At 43.8% G+C, this 19,641-nt stretch overlaps 1 protein-coding gene across 1 annotated transcript in view; it reads right to left on the bottom strand.

Annotated features, from left to right (window-relative positions):
• LOC139373775 (electrogenic aspartate/glutamate antiporter SLC25A13, mitochondrial) overlaps positions 1-19,641 on the bottom strand; it is a 98,680-nt gene that overhangs the window by 56,216 nt on the left and 22,823 nt on the right. The window contains 3 exon segments of the mRNA XM_071114755.1: positions 366-504; positions 3,313-3,459; positions 18,138-18,277. Of these exon segments, the coding sequence (XP_070970856.1) occupies positions 366-504; positions 3,313-3,459; positions 18,138-18,277 (426 nt within the window).

Here is a 19,641-nt window from a genome sequence, read left to right as displayed (position 1 = left end):
GTTAGCTGATCCTAGATCTGTGCCTCAGGGGAAACTCCTAGCCAGAGCCAAGGAGGATGTGTCACAGACAGGCCCAGTGAGAGGCCCGCCACTGCTGCTGAGCATTCTGGGTAAACAGCCCATGTGTCTGTTGGGACGCATCCAGCAAGGCCAATCAAATGTAGACAAGGAGGAGGAGGAGGTGGGGGGGGGGGGGGGAAAGAAGAAAACAAACAAAAGAAAAACAACAACACACAACCACAGCATGTGTGTGTTGTGTGTGTGTGTGTGTGTGTGTGTGTGTACATGTGTGTGTGTGTGTGCATGAACGTGTGTGTGTGTGTGTGCGTTCATGCACGTGTGTGTGCGTATGTGTGCCTACCAACCTTTAGTGACTTCCAGGACTCTACTGCTTCCAGCCAGTGTGGTGTAGATCTTCCTAATGAGATCCATGTTGTTGAGGAGAGAGTTGAAGCCGTTAAAGTAGGAGAAACTGACCTGGTGAGATGTACTGCCCCCGGCCACCTGGGAGAGAGAGGGGTGGAGAGAGAAAGAGAGAGAGAGAGAGAGAGGAGGGGAGGGGCGAGAGAGAAGTAGAGAGGAGAGGTGAGAGAGAGAGGATGGGAGGGGAGAGAGTCACCGAAACACACAAAGTGACATTCCCATTCAATGGAGGGATGGGGGGATGGAAGGATGGTGGGATGGTGGGATGGAGGAATGGAGGGATGGTGGGATGGAGGGATGGTGGGATGGAAGGATGGAGGGATGGGGGGATGGAAGGATGGAGGGATGGTGGGATGGAGGGATGGAGGGATGGAAGGATGGGGGGATGGAAGGATGGGGGGATGGAGGGATGGAGGGATGGAGGGATGGTGGGATGGAGGGATGGGGGATGGGGGGATGGAAGGATGGAGGGATGGTGGGATGGAGGGATGGTGGAATGGAGGGATGGGGGGATGGAGGGATGGTGGGATGGAGGGATGGGGGGATGGAAGGATGGAGGGATGGTGGAATGGAGGGATGGGGGATGGGGGGATGGAAGGATGGGGGGGATGGTGGGATGGAGGGATGGTGGAATGGAGGGATGGTGGGATTTCACTGCACACTGTCCTCCCAACACAACTCTTTCACTGTCCTCCCCACACTGTCCTCCCAACACAACTCTTTCACTGCACACTGTCCTCCCAACACAACTCTTTCACTGCACACTGTCCTCCCAACACAACTCTTTCACTGCACACTGTCCTCCCAACACAACTCTTTCACTGCACACTGTCCTCCCAACATAACTCTTTCACTGCACACTGTCCTCCCAACACAACTCTTTCACTGCACACTGTCCTCCCAACACAACTCTTTCACTGCACACTGTCCTCCCAACACAACTCTTTCACTGCACACTGTCCTCCCAACACAACTCTTTCACTGCACACTGTCCTCCCAACACAACTCTTTCACTGCACACTGTCCTCCCAACACAACTCTTTCACTGCACACTGTCCTCCCAACACAACTCTTTCACTGCACACTGTCCTCCCAACATAACTCTTTCACTGCACACTGTCCTCCCAACACAACTCTTTCACTGCACACTGTCCTCCCAACACAACTCTTTCACTGTCCTCCCCACACTGTCCTCCCAACATAACTCTTTCACTGCACACTGTCCTCCCAACACAACTCTTTCACTGCACACTGTCCTCCCAACACAACTCTTTCACTGTCCTCCCCACACTGTCCTCCCAACATAACTCTTTCACTGCACACTGTCCTCCCAACACAACTCTTTCACTGCACACTGTCCTCCCAACACAACTCTTTCACTGCACACTGTCCTCCCAACACAACTCTTTCACTGCACACTGTCCTCCCAACACAACTCTTTCACTGCACACTGTCCTCCCAACACAACTCCTTCACTGCACACTGTCCTCCCAATACAACTCTTTCACTGTCACAGGAATAATGTCTCTTTTTAAGTCTGTTTAAAAGTACATAAAGTAGCATGGGTAAAATATTGCGGATATTCATCTTGTACTGTTCTAGATTGTGGGGGTGGGGAGAAAAGACTGGAAACCATCCGTTTCACTAGATGGCGCTGTTTGCTTTACAGACACAGCAGTGTGCCCAACACAGCTTGCAGTGAGGGAGAGAAGCCATCTGCAGGAGGAAGAGGCTACTTGGGTTGAAGCTTCTCCTCTCCTTACAAAAATATCCATTTATCTAAAATCCAAAAACCAAGCAGCCTCTGCTGTTCACTGAAACATCATATTACTGTGCCCTGGCCACGAAATCTACACCCGAGCCATGTACAGGGACACAAAGGGAGAGAAAATAAAATTGTTGGGAAAACTGAGCATTCTATTTACCATTTATCATTTTTCAGTGTGTGTGAGAGAGATTAGAGGGAGAGTGTGTGTAAATGTTTGTATAGTGTGTAGGCCTGGTTCCACACACAGCCTTGTCTTAAATGTGTCTGCTGTAATGGCAGTGAGTGTGTGTTTACTAACATGGACCCTGAGATGGCTGGTTTATGAGGTAAACAATGTGGGAGAAATGACAGAGTTCACTAGGTGTTTATAAAATGGGCTAGACGTGGAGGGAGACACACACACACATTCTAAAGACGCACACACATTCTAAAGACACACACACACACACACACGAGGAAAACAGACAGAGACACAAACAAACATGTGACATGAGACATACTGTACATACTCACTCACACAAACATACCATACTTTTTTCTATCACACACAGAGAGAAAAAGAGAGGACAAGAAAACAGCCGTGTGTGTGTGTGTGGTTGTGTGTGTGTGTGTGCGTGCGCATGTGAAGGGAGAGACATTTAGCTGCATGGTTTGATGCCAGAGAGGTTTGAGGTGGCCCTTTCCTGCAGTCAAATGACCTGGTGGCCTCATGGGTGGAATGTTATTCATATTTTTTATCATTTCATCATGAATCAACTTTTCTTGTTTTTTAAATGTTGAAAATCCGGTGTTTCTATGTCAAACAGTTTTGTTATATTTCAGTCTTCTCTGATGTATATAAAGTGTAATATTGGGATGCAGACTGGAATACATTTAAACTCTAAATCTGACTTGGTACAGGTGTCTTATTTTTTAAGCCCATAACCATGTGTGAGGTGGATACTTTTGTTTCAAGTAGATTTGTTTAAGACTACCAAGACTGTGTGACCCTGATTTAGCCCACTGCAGTAAAAGGCTTTAATGACACGTTAGGGGAAGGAAAGGGAGAATTATAGAGGAAGAGAGCGAGAAGGATGAGGGATAGAGGGAGAGAGGGAGGAGAACCAGAGAGCCAGACCCACCGCCACCAGGCTCTCCTCCACAAAGGGTGTGAGCATGTGGGGCCGGATGGTGACCATGATGTCCCTGAAGTCCAGGGCGGAGATGGAGCCGCTGTGGGCCTTGTCCCTCTGAACAAAGGCCTGCCGTGCATGTTCCAGCTGCATCTCCTGGGGAGGAGACAGAGGAACACACACACAGATTAACAACACACATAGACATATACACACGCACGCACACATACAGTCTTATACAGCTAACCTTGTGGGGACACACAATTCAGTCCCATTCAAAATCTTATTTTCCCTAAACCCTAACCTGTACTCTTACCCTTACCCTAACCCAAAAACCTAATCTTAATCCTAACCCCAACCATTAACAGAATTGTAACCCTAACCCTTGAACCCTTGGTTCCAAGTAAAATCCTTTTCAGTTCCAGATAGAACCATTTTGGATTCCATGTAGAACCTTCTGTGGAAACGGTTCTACATGGAGCCCAAAACGGTTTAACTTGGAACCAAAAGGGTTCTACTTTACTTTGAACCAACAAGGGTTCTTCAAAGGGTTCTCCTATGGGGACAGATGAAGAACCCTTTAAGGTTCTAGATGGCACCTTTTTTCTAAGATACCCTTTAAATCACATAGATACCCTTTAAATCACATAGATACACAGCCTTTAAATCACATAGATACACAGCCTTTAAATCACATAGATACACAGTCTTTAAATCACATATATACACAGCCTTTAAATCACATAGATACCCTTTAAATCACATAGATACACAGCCTTTAAATCACACAGATACACAGCCTTTAAATCACATAGATACACAGTCTTTAAATCACATAGATACACAGCCTTTAAATAACATAGATACCCTTTAAATCACATAGATACACAGCCTTTAAATCACATAGATACCCTTTAAATCACATAGATACACAGCCTTTAAATCACATAGATACACAGCCTTTAAATCACATAGATACACAGCCTTTAAATCACATAGATACCCTTTAAATCACATAGATACCCTTTAAATCATACAGACATTCCTAGCTTCAGAGACATAGAGCAACAAACACACGGACACAAACAGAGACATCGTCCTGTTCGGTTAAACCCGGTAAAATTATATTTCTGTGACATGATTTAGACATGTTGTGCAAAATGTTGTCCTCTTATAACATTTTAATGACTTCAGATGAGGGTGTACCTACAAACACACACACACACACACACACACACTTCTCGGAGAAGCAGGATGGCCGTTGATGACCCCCTTGACGCCATTTTCCCTCTCAGTTACAGGGAAACAGCATTTGGCGGAGCTGCAGTAATTTGCTCTCTCCTCCTCTCCTCTCCTCTCCTCTCCTCTCCTCTCCTCTCCTCTGTCCTCTCCTCCTCCTCTCCTCTCCTCTCCTCTCCTCTCCTGTCCTCTCCTCTCCTCCTCCTCTGTCCTCTCCTTCTCCTCACGCTGCTGCAGTGGGGCGTCGCTTGTGTTTCTCTCACCAGTCCAAATCCCCCATTAAGGCACTCCAGGGGATACACATGCAGACTGGCTAATCACCTAACTGCTCACTATTTCACAACACACACACACGGCACAGCAGCTTCCTCCTCTGTGGATCGTAGAGACAACAGACAGGCTCATGGGAAGACTCCAGTGGGGCTTTGAAATGAAAAGCCATTATCACTACTGTACCTGTGACCACACGTCTGGTGAGACACCCTGTAAACAATACCGCTTCCTCTGGGCTCATACTGAAAATACCACAATTCAAACAACTGTAAAACTCGGAATACCAATAGGCTACTTACTGACATTATTTCAGTAAATTAGAGATGTTATATGGATTTTGACTATAAAAACTCTACTTCCTCGCTACCATCCTTTGTCATAAGAACTCCTGTGTCTAAGTCTGAGTGACTAACATTTTTGATAACATAACAGGCCCCAGGCTACGCTCAATAACCCCAGAAAACAGTTTCAGGAGATTGACACCTACATAAAGCTGAAAACAAAGGGGAGAATAAGTAGAGACATTTATCCCAAAAGATCTGCAAACCAGGTTTCTGTGAGAGCAGGGTGTCAGGAACAAGCACTTATGATTCTGCATAGGAGCTCGTCAGCTACCTACTGCCATATAACGATCAGTTAGGAGAGTCATCATTAGGGGAGGTTATAGTAAATGTACTGAGGGGGTCCAAAATGGAAACCATACAAAGGAACATATCGCAAATAAACAAATCATTTGGGAATGGGACAATCCCAAATACGCTTTTCAGTTGGTTTTTGAACCTTGGGATGAATAGGTCCAAACCAATAAACATGTGTGGGGGGAAAGAAACTACCACAGATAAAACAGCGAATGAAAAAAGAACTGGAGCGGTATAGTCAAAACAAGAGAGAAAGGAGGAGAAAAAGAGAAAATAAAAGCCTGTGTGTGTAAAGGAAAAAATATCCCTGAGCTATATAGGCTGGACAACACAGCAGAGTTAGGAGCTGCCTGGACTGCCACAACCACATGGAACAACAGAACAATTGCGGCCCAGAATCTAGTCAGTTTACAGTTTTATTGTAACTGTGAGTGTTTTAGAGACATGGTTTTCATTTCAGGAGGAGAGCTTAGCCTCTGACGACCAAATCACAGACCGCCACAGTATTTACACTCACTTTAATTGTTCCTGGACTGGACGGAATAAAAAACATTTGACGAGCCACTTCTGTTTTGGGTTTCGATACGAAAGGCGTTGGCGTCTTTCCTGCTGTTTAAGGTCTTTAAACAATGGAATACCTGCAGGAGAAATACTGTACAGATTCCCTCTAACTGTTCCCAGTGGTTCCGATCAACACACACCAGGTTAAAGTCATTACTGACCCTTAAAGCTACAGTCTGGGATTCTGTTTTTTCCCCCAGCTAAATTGGTGAATATCAAGCATTGAAATTACCATTGAAAACACAACCCCAGATCAGAGACTGTAGCTTTCAAAGCTCAGACATAACGTAACAAGGCCACTTTAATGCCCTCCATCCATGTTCGGTGTGCCAGCCACAGACCTATACTGTATATTGGTGGCAAAATTCCCAAAACAATGAATTTAGCAGTATTGATTGTATTATTGTTTGAGCATAGGAACATAGTATTAGCCATGGCAACATGTGTAGAATTGCAGAAAATTAGCTTTAAAACGGTTAAATGTTCTCTCAGCTTCATGGCAGAACATGTAGAATCGCATGAAATTAGCTTTAAAATATAAACATTTTCTCACACCTCCATGGAAAAATGTGTAGAATTGCAGAAAATTAGCTTTAAAACAGCAATAATTTCTCTAATCTTAAAAATGTACAAATTTCTCTACACAGCCAAGATGGGGGGGCCTCTAAAATTCAGCTGCGCTGACTGTCCGACTGTGCCCATTGCCCTGCCACGTCCACCACCTAAGCTCCTTTCTGATCCTGAAAAAAACCCTGCAAGTGGGAAAAAAATAATGGTTGCATTCTAAATCACACTCTATACCCTACATAGTTCACTACTTTTGACCAGTACCCCATGGGCCCTGGACAAGTGTACTGCACTATATGGGAATAGGGTGCCATTTGAAATGCAAATCATGTAATTTTAGATAATCTCTGGCATCCACCGAGACAGTAATTGGCGAGAAATTTGCAGCGAAAAAGTTTTTCCGGTTCTTGTGTGCATCTGGCTCGTCATCATTATGGATGATTATGCAAGTAAACACAGTGTATAAGGATGACTAACCCCATTGAGGAAACCACTGAAAATAAACCTTAGTATATACAGTACACAGTTTATTAGGTACACCACCCCATTCACGAAAATGGTTTGCTCCTACAGACAATGAGTCACGTGGACGTGGCTTGCTCTATAAAGCAGGCAGACAGGCATCGAGGCATTCAGTTACTGTTCGCTTGAATGTTAAAATGGGCCAAACGAGTGACCTAAGCAACTTTGAGCGTGGTGCAGTGGTATGATCGCTGGTGCCAGGCGCGCCGGTTACAGTATCTCAGAAACGTTCTGGGCTTTTGGGCTTTTCACAAACAACAGTGTCTAGGGATTACAAACAAAAAAACACAGTCTTGTGGGCAAAAACAGCTTGTCGATGAGAGGTCAAATGAAAATGTCAAAAATTGTGCAAGCTACAGTTGTGTGCAGAACGGCATCTCGCAATGCACAACTCGTCAGTCCTTGTTACGGATGGGCTACTGCAGCAGACGACCACACCAGGTACCACTCTAAAAACAAGAAGAAGCGGCCCCAGTGGGCACGTGATGGCCTGGTCCGATGCATCCCAGTTCCTGTTGAATCAGGATATGGCGTAATCCTGCCAGGTGTCAACAGTACATACTGGTGGCGGTGGTGTCATTTTAAAATTGTATTTATTTAACCCTTATTTAACCAGGTACGTTGACTGAGTGTGGGGAATGTTTTCCTGGCACGGGTTAGGTCCTTTCATACCAATTGAGCAATGTTTCCATGCCCGAAGAATTCAAGCTGTGCTGGAGGCAAAGTGGGGTCCGAACCAGTACTAGATGGGTGTACCTAATAAACTGGCCCCTGAATGTACATACAGTATATTTGCTGTATAATAAAAGTATGTATTATTACAATTATACTGCGCTTAACTGTGAGATACACAGCTTAAATCTGTATTATCATTCATATTACAAGGGGGAATAGAAATTATAGTATTTTTAAATAGTAGTTCATTAAAATAACTGAATAACTTAAAATAACAGTAAAGGTCTTCACTCAGGTCTAAGTGGATTTATAACAACCATTTTCTCCTCTACTACTAGGAAAACACTTAAATCACAGCCCCTGAATTAAATAAGAACCACAGAAAAAATGATTTTTCTGACTCAGTTATTATGACATGAATCAATAGCTATGAAATTGGGGCAAACTGACTAAATGAAGTGAGTGAAATAGGAAATGTGTATTTCATAGTTGAGCTATGAGCATTACTGCTGCACTTCTGGTATGAAGTATTGGAAACCACTGGAGTCGAACTGTGCAAGCCCTGAATGTAAAATATTTCCCTAATGTAACTGGCTGCAACACACACATGCATGCATGCACACAGACACACACACACACAGACACACACACACACACACAGACACACACACACAGACACACACACACAGACACACACACACCCACCCACCCACACACACACAGACACACACACACACACACACAGACACACAGACACACACAGACACACACAGACACACACACACACAGACACACAGACACACAGACACACACACACACACAGACACACAGACACACACACACAGACACACACACACACACACACACACCCACCCACCCACACACACACACACACACACAATATCAGTGTGTTATTCACAGTACAACCCATCTGGTCCAAGTTAAGTGTAACATAGAAAGCTCATTCAGATATAGTGAGTGTAGATGCAAACTTGGCAAGGCCCTCTCCTCCACTCTCCCTCTCCCCCACTCTCCCTCTCCTCCAGTCTCCCTCTCCCCTGATTTCACGTCTAGACATCATATTGGAAAATGGCTAGCACACCACAAATACAAAAGGAATGCGGCAGCAGCAGCACGGCTGATACTATCCTTTATGGAAGAGAACACGTCTACCTGTTTTCGATAGAAGGGTGTATAGGTGGATTGGGTTTATATTGGTGGTTACGTCACTTAACTGTAATGGAAAACAAATGCCAGTGTGGTCTAAAGTATAACCTCAGTGTTTCATTAATGCCTAATCAGGACAATATGGCGAGCTGTGTTGGGAAACAGGACCAAGTAGAATCAGGACAATATGATGAGCTGTGTTGGGAAACAGGACCACAAGTAGAATCAGGACAATATGATGAGCTGTGTTGGGAAACAGGACCAAGTAGAATCAGGACAATATGATGAGCTGTGTTGGGAAACAGGACCAAGTAGAATCAGGACAATATGATGAGCTGTGCTGGGAAACAGGACCAAGTAGAATCAGGACAATATGATGAGCTGTGTTGGGAAACAGGACCAAGTAGAATCAGGACAATATGATGAGCTGTGTTGGGAAACAGGACCACAAGTAGAATCAGGACAATATGATGAGCTGTGTTGGGAAACAGGACCAAGTAGAATCAGGACAATATGATGAGCTGTGTTGGGAAACAGGACCAAGTAGAATCAGGACAATATGATGAGCTGTGTTGGGAAACAGGACCAAGTAGAATCAGGACAATATGATGAGCTGTGTTGGGAAACATGACCATAAGTAGAATCAGGACAATATGATGAGCTGTGTTGGGAAACAGGACCAAGTAGAATCAGGACAATATGATGAGCTGTGTTGGGAAACAGGACCAAGTAGAATCAGGACAATATGATGAGCTGTGTTGGGAAACAGGACCACAAGTAGAATCAGGACAATATGATGAGCTGTGTTGGGAAACAGGACCAAGTAGAATCAGGACAATATGATGAGCTGTGTTGGGAAACAGGACCAAGTAGAATCAGGACAATATGATGAGCTGTGCTGGGAAACAGGACCAAGTAGAATCAGGACAATATGATGAGCTGTGTTGGGAAACAGGACCAAGTAGATTCAGGACAATATGATGAGCTGTGTTGGGAAACAGGACCACAAGTAGAATCAGGACAATATGATGAGCTGTGTTGGGAAACAGGACCAAGTAGAATCAGGACAATATGATGAGCTGTGTTGGGAAACAGGACCAAGTAGAATCAGGACAATATGATGAGCTGTGTTGGGAAACAGGACCAAGTAGAATCAGGACAATATGATGAGCTGTGTTGGGAAACATGACCATAAGTAGAATCAGGACAATATGATGAGCTGTGTTGGGAAACAGGACCAAGTAGAATCAGGACAATATGATGAGCTGTGTTGGGAAACAGGACCAAGTAGAATCAGGACAATATGATGAGCTGTGTTGGGAAACAGGACCACAAGTAGAATCAGGACAATATGATGAGCTGTGTTGGGAAACAGGACCAAGTAGAATCAGGACAATATGATGAGCTGTGTTGGGAAACAGGACCAAGTAGAATCAGGACAATATGATGAGCTGTGTTGGGAAACAGGACCAAGTAGAATCAGGACAATATGATGAGCTGTATTGGGAAACAGGACCACAAGTAGAATCAGGACAATATGATGACCTGTGTTGGGAAACAGGACCACAAGTAGAATCAGGACAATATGATGAGCTGTGTTGGGAAACAGGACCAAGTAGCATCAGGACAATATGATGAGCTGTGTTGGGAAACAGGACCAAGTAGAACCAGGACAATATGATGAGCTGTATTGGGAAACAGGACCACAAGTAGAATCAGGACAATATGATGAGCTGTGTTGGGAAACAGGACCAAGTAGCATCAGGACAATATGATGAGCTGTGTTGGGAAACAGGACCACAAGTAGAATCAGGACAATATGATGAGCTGTGTTGGGAAACAGGACCAAGTAGAACCAGGGCAATATGATGAGCTGTATTGGGAAACAGGACCACAAGTAGAATCAGGACAATATGATGAGCTGTGTTGGGAAACAGGACCACAAGTAGAATCAGGACAATATGATGAGCTGTGTTGGGAAACAGGACCAAGTAGAATCAGGACAATATGATGAGCTGTGTTGGGAAACAGGACCACAAGTAGAATCAGGACAATATGATGAGCTGTGTTGGGAAACAGGACCACAAGTAGAATCAGGACAATATGATGAGCTGTGTTGGGAAACAGGACCAAGTAGAATCAGGACAATATGATGAGCTGTGTTGGGAAACAGGACCAAGTAGAATCAGGACAATATGATGAGCTGTGTTGGGAAACAGGACCACAAGTAGAATCAGGACAATATGATGAGCTGTGTTGGGAAACAGGACCACAAGTAGAATCAGGACAATATGATGAGCTGTGCTGGGAAACAGGACCAAGTAGTATCAGGACAATATGATGAGCTGTGTTGGGAAACAGGACCAAGTAGAATAAGGACAATATGATGAGCTGTGCTGGGAAACAGGACCAAGTAGAATCAGGACAATATGATGAGCTGTGTTGGGAAACAGGACCAAGTAGAATCAGGACAATATGATGAGCTGTGTTGGGAAACAGGACCAAGTAGAATCAGGACAATATGATGAGCTGTGTTGGGAAACAGGACCAAGTAGAATCAGGACAATATGATGAGCTGTGTTGGGAAACAGGACCAAGTAGAATCAGGACAATATGATGAGCTGTGTTGGGAAACATGACCATAAGTAGAATCAGGACAATATGATGAGCTGTGTTGGGAAACAGGACCAAGTAGAATCAGGACAATATGATGAGCTGTGTTGGGAAACAGGACCAAGTAGAATCAGGACAATATGATGAGCTGTGTTGGGAAACAGGACCACAAGTAGAATCAGGACAATATGATGAGCTGTGTTGGGAAACAGGACCAAGTAGAATCAGGACAATATGATGAGCTGTGTTGGGAAACAGGACCAAGTAGAATCAGGACAATATGATGAGCTGTGTTGGGAAACAGGACCAAGTAGAATCAGGACAATATGATGAGCTGTATTGGGAAACAGGACCACAAGTAGAATCAGGACAATATGATGAGCTGTGTTGGGAAACAGGACCACAAGTAGAATCAGGACAATATGATGAGCTGTGTTGGGAAACAGGACCAAGTAGCATCAGGACAATATGATGAGCTGTGTTGGGAAACAGGACCACAAGTAGAATCAGGACAATATGATGAGCTGTGTTGGGAAACAGGACCAAGTAGAACCAGGACAATATGATGAGCTGTATTGGGAAACAGGACCACAAGTAGAATCAGGACAATATGATGAGCTGTGTTGGGAAACAGGACCAAGTAGCATCAGGACAATATGATGAGCTGTGTTGGGAAACAAGACCACAAGTAGAATCAGGACAATATGATGAGCTGTGTTGGGAAACAGGACCAAGTAGAACCAGGACAATATGATGAGCTGTATTGGGAAACAGGACCACAAGTAGAATCAGGACAATATGATGAGCTGTGTTGGGAAACAGGACCACAAGTAGAATCAGGACAATATGATGAGCTGTGTTGGGAAACAGGACCAAGTAGAATCAGGACAATATGATGAGCTGTGTTGGGAAACAGGACCACAAGTAGAATCAGGACAATATGATGAGCTGTGTTGGGAAACAGGACCACAAGTAGAATCAGGACAATATGATGAGCTGTGTTGGGAAACAGGACCAAGTAGAATCAGGACAATATGATGAGCTGTGTTGGGAAACAGGACCAAGTAGAATCAGGACAATATGATGAGCTGTGTTGGGAAACAGGACCACAAGTAGAATCAGGACAATATGATGAGCTGTGTTGGGAAACAGGACCACAAGTAGAATCAGGACAATATGATGAGCTGTGCTGGGAAACAGGACCAAGTAGTATCAGGACAATATGATGAGCTGTGTTGGGAAACAGGACCAAGTAGAATAAGGACAATATGATGAGCTGTGCTGGGAAACAGGACCAAGTAGAATCAGGACAATATGATGAGCTGTGTTGGGAAACAGGACCAAGTAGAATCAGGACAATATGATGAGCTGTGTTGGGAAACAGGACCAAGTAGAATCAGGACAATATGATGAGCTGTGTTGGGAAACAGGACCAAGTAGAATCAGGACAATATGATGAGCTGTGCTGGGAAACAGGACCAAGTAGAATCAGGACAATATGATGAGCTGTGTTGGGAAACAGGACCAAGTAGAATCAGGACAATATGATGAGCTGTATTGGGAAACAGGACCAAGTAGAATCAGGACAATATGATGAGCTGTGCTGGGAAACAGGACCACAAGTAGAATCAGGACAATATGATGAGCTGTGTTGGGAAACAGGACCACAAGTAGAATCAGGACAATATGATGAGCTGTGTTGGGAAACAGGACCAAGTAGAATCAGGACAATATGATGAGCTGTGTTGGGAAACAGGACCAAGTAGAATCAGGACAATATGATGAGCTGTATTGGGAAACAGGACCAAGTAGAATCAGGACAATATGATGAGCTGTGTTGGGAAACAGGACCACAAGTAGAATCAGGACAATATGATGAGCTGTGTTGGGAAACAGGACCACAAGTAGAATCAGGACAATATGATGAGCTGTGTTGGGAAACAGGACCACAAGTAGAATCAGGACAATATGATGAGCTGTGTTGGGAAACAGGACCAAGTAGAATCAGGACAATATGATGAGCTGTGTTGGGAAACAGGACCAAGTAGAATCAGGACAATATGATGAGCTGTGTTGGGAAACAGGACCACAAGTAGAATCAGGACAATATGATGAGCTGTGTTGGGAAACAGGACCACAAGTAGAATCAGGACAATATGATGAGCTGTGCTGGGAAACAGGACCAAGTAGTATCAGGACAATATGATGAGCTGTGTTGGGAAACAGGACCAAGTAGAATAAGGACAATATGATGAGCTGTGCTGGGAAACAGGACCAAGTAGAATCAGGACAATATGATGAGCTGTGTTGGGAAACAGGACCAAGTAGAATCAGGACAATATGATGAGCTGTGTTGGGAAACAGGACCAAGTAGAATCAGGACAATATGATGAGCTGTGTTGGGAAACAGGACCAAGTAGAATCAGGACAATATGATGAGCTGTGCTGGGAAACAGGACCAAGTAGAATCAGGACAATATGATGAGCTGTGTTGGGAAACAGGACCAAGTAGAATCAGGACAATATGATGAGCTGTGCTGGGAAACAGGACCAAGTAGAATCAGGACAATATGATGAGCTGTGCTGGGAAACAGGACCAAGTACAATCAGGACAATATGATGAGCTGTGTTGGGAAACAGGACCAAGTAGAATCAGGACAATATGATGAGCTGTGCTGGGGAACAGGACCAAGTAGAACCAGGACAATATGATGAGCTGTATTGGGAAACAGGACCACAAGTAGAACCAGGACAATATGATGAGCTGTGTTGGGAAACAGGACCACAAGTAGAATCAGGACAATATGATGAGCTGTGTTGGGAAACAGGACCAAGTAGAATCAGGACAATATGATGAGCTGTGTTGGGAAACAGGACCAAGTAAAATCAGGACAATATGATGAGCTGTGTTGGGAACCAGGACCAAGTAGAATCAGGACAATATGATGAGCTGTGTTGGGAAACAGGACCAAGTAAAATCAGGACAATATGATGAGCTATGTTGGGAAACAGGACCAAGTAAAATCAGGACAATATGATGAGCTGTGTTGGGAAACAGGACCACAAGTAGAATCAGGACAATATGATGAGCTGTGTTGGGAAACAGGACCAAGTAGAACCAGGACAACATGATGAGCTGTGTTGGGAAACAGGACCAAGTAGAATCAGGACAATATGATGAGCTGTGTTGGGAAACAGGACCAGGTAGAATCAGGACAATATGATGAGCTGTGTTAGGAAACAGGACCAAGTAGAATCAGGACAATATGATGAGCTGTGTTGGGAAACAGGACCACAAGTAGAATCAGGACAATATGATGAGCTGTGTTAGGAAACAGGACCAAGTAGAATCAGGACAATATGATGAGCTGTGTTGGGAAACAGGACCATAAGTAGAATCAGGACAATATGATGAGCTGTGTTGGGAAACAGGACCAAGTAAAATCAGGACAATATGATGAGCTGTGTTGGGAAACAGGCCCAATTAGAATCAGGACAATATGATGAGCTGTGTTGGGAAACAGGACCAAGTAGAATCAGGACAATATGATGAGCTGTGTTGGGAAACAGGACCAAGTAGAATCAGGACAATATGATGAGCTGTGTTGGGAAACAGGACCGAGTAGAATCAGGACAATATGATGAGCTGTGTTGGGAAACAGGACCACAAGTAGAATCAGGACAATATGATGAGCTGTGTTGGGAAACAGGACCAAGTAGAACCAGGACAATATGATGAGCTGTGTTGGGAAACAGGACCACAAGTAGAATCAGGACAATATGATGAGCTGTGTTGGGAAACAGGACCAAGTAGAACCAGGACAATATGATGAGCTGTATTGGGAAACAGGACCACAAGTAGAACCAGGACAATATGATGAGCTGTGTTGGGAAACAGGACCACAAGTAGAATCAGGACAATATGATGAGCTGTGTTGGGAAACAGGACCAAGTAGAGCCAGGACAATATGATGAGCTGTATTGGGAAACAGGACTACACGTAGAACCAGGACAATATGATGAGCTGTGTTGGGAAACAGGACCACAAGTAGAATCAGGACAATATGATGAGCTGTGTTGGGAAACAGGACCAAGTAGAATCAGGACAATATGATGAGCTGTGTTGGGAAACAGGACCAAGTAAAATCAGGACAATATGATGAGCTGTGTTGGGAAACAGGACCAAGTAGAATCAGGACAATATGATGAGCTGTGTTGGGAAACAGGACCAAGTAAAATCAGGACAATATGATGAGCTATGTTGGGAAACAGGACCAAGTAAAATCAGGACAATATGATGAGCTGTGTTGGGAAACAGGACCACAAGTAGAATCAGGACAATATGATGAGCTGTGTTGGGAAACAGGACCACAAGTAGAATCAGGACAATATGATGAGCTGTGTTGGGAAACAGGACCAAGTAGAATCAGGACAATATGATGAGCTGTGTTGGGAAACAGGACCACAAGTAGAATCAGGACAATATGATGAGCTGTGTTGGGAAACAGGACCAAGTAGAACCAGGACAACATGATGAGCTGTGTTGGGAAACAGGACCAAGTAGAATCAGGACAATATGATGAGCTGTGTTGGGAAACAGGACCAAGTAGAATCAGGACAATATGATGAGCTGTGTTGGGAAACAGGACCAAGTAAAATCAGGACAATATGATGAGCTGTGTTGGGAAACAGGCCCAATTAGAATCAGGACAATATGATGAGCTGTGTTGGGAAACAGGACCACAAGTAGAATCAGGACAATATGATGAGCTGTGTTGGGAAACAGGACCAAGTAGAATCAGGACAATATGATGAGCTGTGTTGGGAAACAGGACCGAGTAGAATCAGGACAATATGATGAGCTGTGTTGGGAAACAGGACCACAAGTAGAATCAGGACAATATGATGAGCTGTGTTGGGAAACAGGACCAAGTAGAACCAGGACAATATGATGAGCTGTGTTGGGAAACAGGACCACAAGTAGAATCAGGACAATATGATGAGCTGTGTTGGGAAACAGGACCAAGTAGAACCAGGACAATATGATGAGCTGTATTGGGAAACAGGACCACAAGTAGAACCAGGACAATATGATGAGCTGTGTTGGGAAACAGGACCACAAGTAGAATCAGGACAATATGATGAGCTGTGTTGGGAAACAGGACCAAGTAGAGCCAGGACAATATGATGAGCTGTATTGGGAAACAGGACTACACGTAGAATCAGGACAATATGATGAGCTGTGTTGGGAAACAGGACCACAAGTAGAATCAGGACAATATGATGAGCTGTGTTGGGAAACAGGACCAAGTAGAACCAGGACAATATGATGAGCTGTGTTGGGAAACAGGACCACAAGTAGAATCAGGACAATATGATGAGCTGTGTTGGGAAACAGGACCAAGTAGAACCAGGACAATATGATGAGCTGTGTTGGGAAACAGGACCACAAGTAGAATCAGGACAATATGATGAGCTGTGTTGGGAAACAGGACCAAGTAGAACCAGGACAATATGATGAGCTGTATTGGGAAACAGGACCACAAGTAGAACCAGGACAATATGATGAGCTGTGTTGGGAAACAGGACCACAAGTAGAATCAGGACAATATGATGAGCTGTGTTGGGAAACAGGACCAAGTAGAGCCAGGACAATATGATGAGCTGTATTGGGAAACAGGACTACACGTAGAATCAGGACAATATGATGAGCTGTGTTGGGAAACAGGACCACAAGTAGAATCAGGACAATATGATGAGCTGTGTTGGGAAACAGGACCAAGTAGAACCAGGACAATATGATGAGCTGTATTGGGAAACAGGACCACAAGTAGAATCAGGACAATATGATGAGCTGTGTTGGGAAACAGGACCACAAGTAGAATCAGGACAATATGATGAGCTGTGTTGGGAAACAGGACCAAGTAGAATCAGGACAATATGATGAGCTGTGTTGGGAAACAGGACCAAGTAGTATCAGGACAAGCTGTGTTGGGAAACAGGACCAAGTAGAGGAACCCAAGTCTGTGTGTGTCAGGCCAGGGGCTGGATGGGCATCAAATAGTACACTGAATACAGACACACACCATAGCTTTTAACACACAGTCTGAATACAGATACACACACACACCATGGGCATCACACACAGTGTGAATACAGACACACACACACCATGGTCATCACACAGTGTGAATACAGACAAGCAGGTTAGAGTAAATATCTAACACAGACTGATGGGGTTTCATTGACTTTGTACAATAATGGGTATGCAGGGTCTGAAGGCAAAATGAAAAGAACTCGACAGATAGACAGAGTCAGACACAAAGGGAGAGAGGAGGTAAAGGACTAACTAACTGACAGAAAGACACATTGACATGGACAAAAAAGAGCAAGACATTTACTCAGACAGAGAGAGAGAGAGAGAGAGAGAGAGAGAGAGAGAGAGAGAGAGAGAGAGAGAGAGAGAGAGAGAGAGAGAGAGAGCATTTACTCAGACAGGAGGGAGAGAGAGAGAGAGAGAGAGAGAGAGAGACAGTCACTATATGTGAGTGCAAGGTGATATAGAAAATATCAACCCACCAGGAGGAACTGGGTGAACTCTCCATAGCTGAGGTGCTTGGTCCTCTCCGTGCCGAAGTGCAGCCGCATGAACTCAGAATCCCAGTTAAAGGGGATGTGCTGATGGTTGGTGGTCTGGCTGAAGACCTGCTTCACATCCTCTGAGGAGAGACCAGACAAGACAGGCACCTTTAATGAAATCAGTCCCCTTTTTATTCTGACCCTGTTGACAAACAGACTATTGTAGATGGCTGGTTAGCAGTAGCATTGCTTCACAAGACTCAGTTACTTGCAGACATGGGAGACAATGTTGTGTATTATGTCAGAAAGAAATGTGCTATTATTTTCTATGAAATCGTAGAAATTATCCTCATTGACCAGTTTCTTTTTTATAGATCTCATATTAGAAAAGTATGTGTTAATAATTATTAAGGTTACAGGTCCCTGAAACCATAGGTCTAAACAACGATGATGGATAGATATCTGATGGAAGCATTAGACAGTACTGTAGGCCTACCGTAGCTATAAAATATGCAAAGCTATGTGATTATACGCTTTTCTAATTCTGTAAGAGTCTCATTCAGTAGAGGTAATGTAGGTGGGAGACATTGAACACCAGCCCAAATGATTACAGCCTCATCAGAGAAACCAAAACAACAGATAGTCAGAAAGAAACCTATTTTTTATTACACCACTAAACAAAAAACGTGTTTCATACCCTAGCATGTATCAGTGAATGAATAACTTAAAGAGAAATGAGAGAGGGGATCCGTACCAAATTGCACCCTATTTCATAAATACCTTTGATCGATAGTAGTGCACTATTTAGGGAATAGTTATGTCATTTGGGACACAGACCAGAGAAATGGTAGTGATATTTTTTTCCCCAGACAGATCAGGCCATACCTTTCGGAACAAGACAGCTCCAGCAGGTTTTACACTTTAATGAGGCAATAAAAATGCTGCATTTACTGGGCAGTGTAACACTGCAGTGCCATTCCCTATTCCAGACCTGCCGTTTATATTATCAGCCTTTATGGACCTGTCAACATTCAGGCAACCTTTTATTCTTCTATTTTTTGGTCTCTTTGGCTGAAGTACAATCCCGTTTTAATGTGTGTTGCATGTCACAGTTTAATTAACTCTATTCCACAAAATGATGGATTTACTTTTTATAAAACACTTAAAATTAACATCCCTTCATGTAAAAATATCTGTTTTTCCGCGATCACTTAATAGGAATTACACAGGTTATTAACAAACAAGAAAACAACGTACAAAAATGTAATAAAAATGTATAACAAAAACCCATTTATGATGTGGAAAAACAAACTGTCTTTAATGCAGCTAAGCCACAGCAATTCCTGCTTTCAATACGTTATAAAGGAGTGACTTGTTATTTTGGTTGAGATGGAGAAGGCCATTTCATCTAATGAAAAATTGAAGAAAGAGATCAAATCATGTAATGGATCACAATAAAGCGACTTTGACAAGACCATAATCTCAATCACAAGTGATTTTCTTT

The sequence above is a fragment of the Oncorhynchus clarkii genome, chromosome 18, assembly GCF_045791955.1.
Source record: "Oncorhynchus clarkii lewisi isolate Uvic-CL-2024 chromosome 18, UVic_Ocla_1.0, whole genome shotgun sequence".
Lineage (NCBI taxonomy): Eukaryota > Metazoa > Chordata > Actinopteri > Salmoniformes > Salmonidae > Oncorhynchus > Oncorhynchus clarkii.
This window is presented reverse-complemented; position numbering and strand designations above follow the sequence as displayed.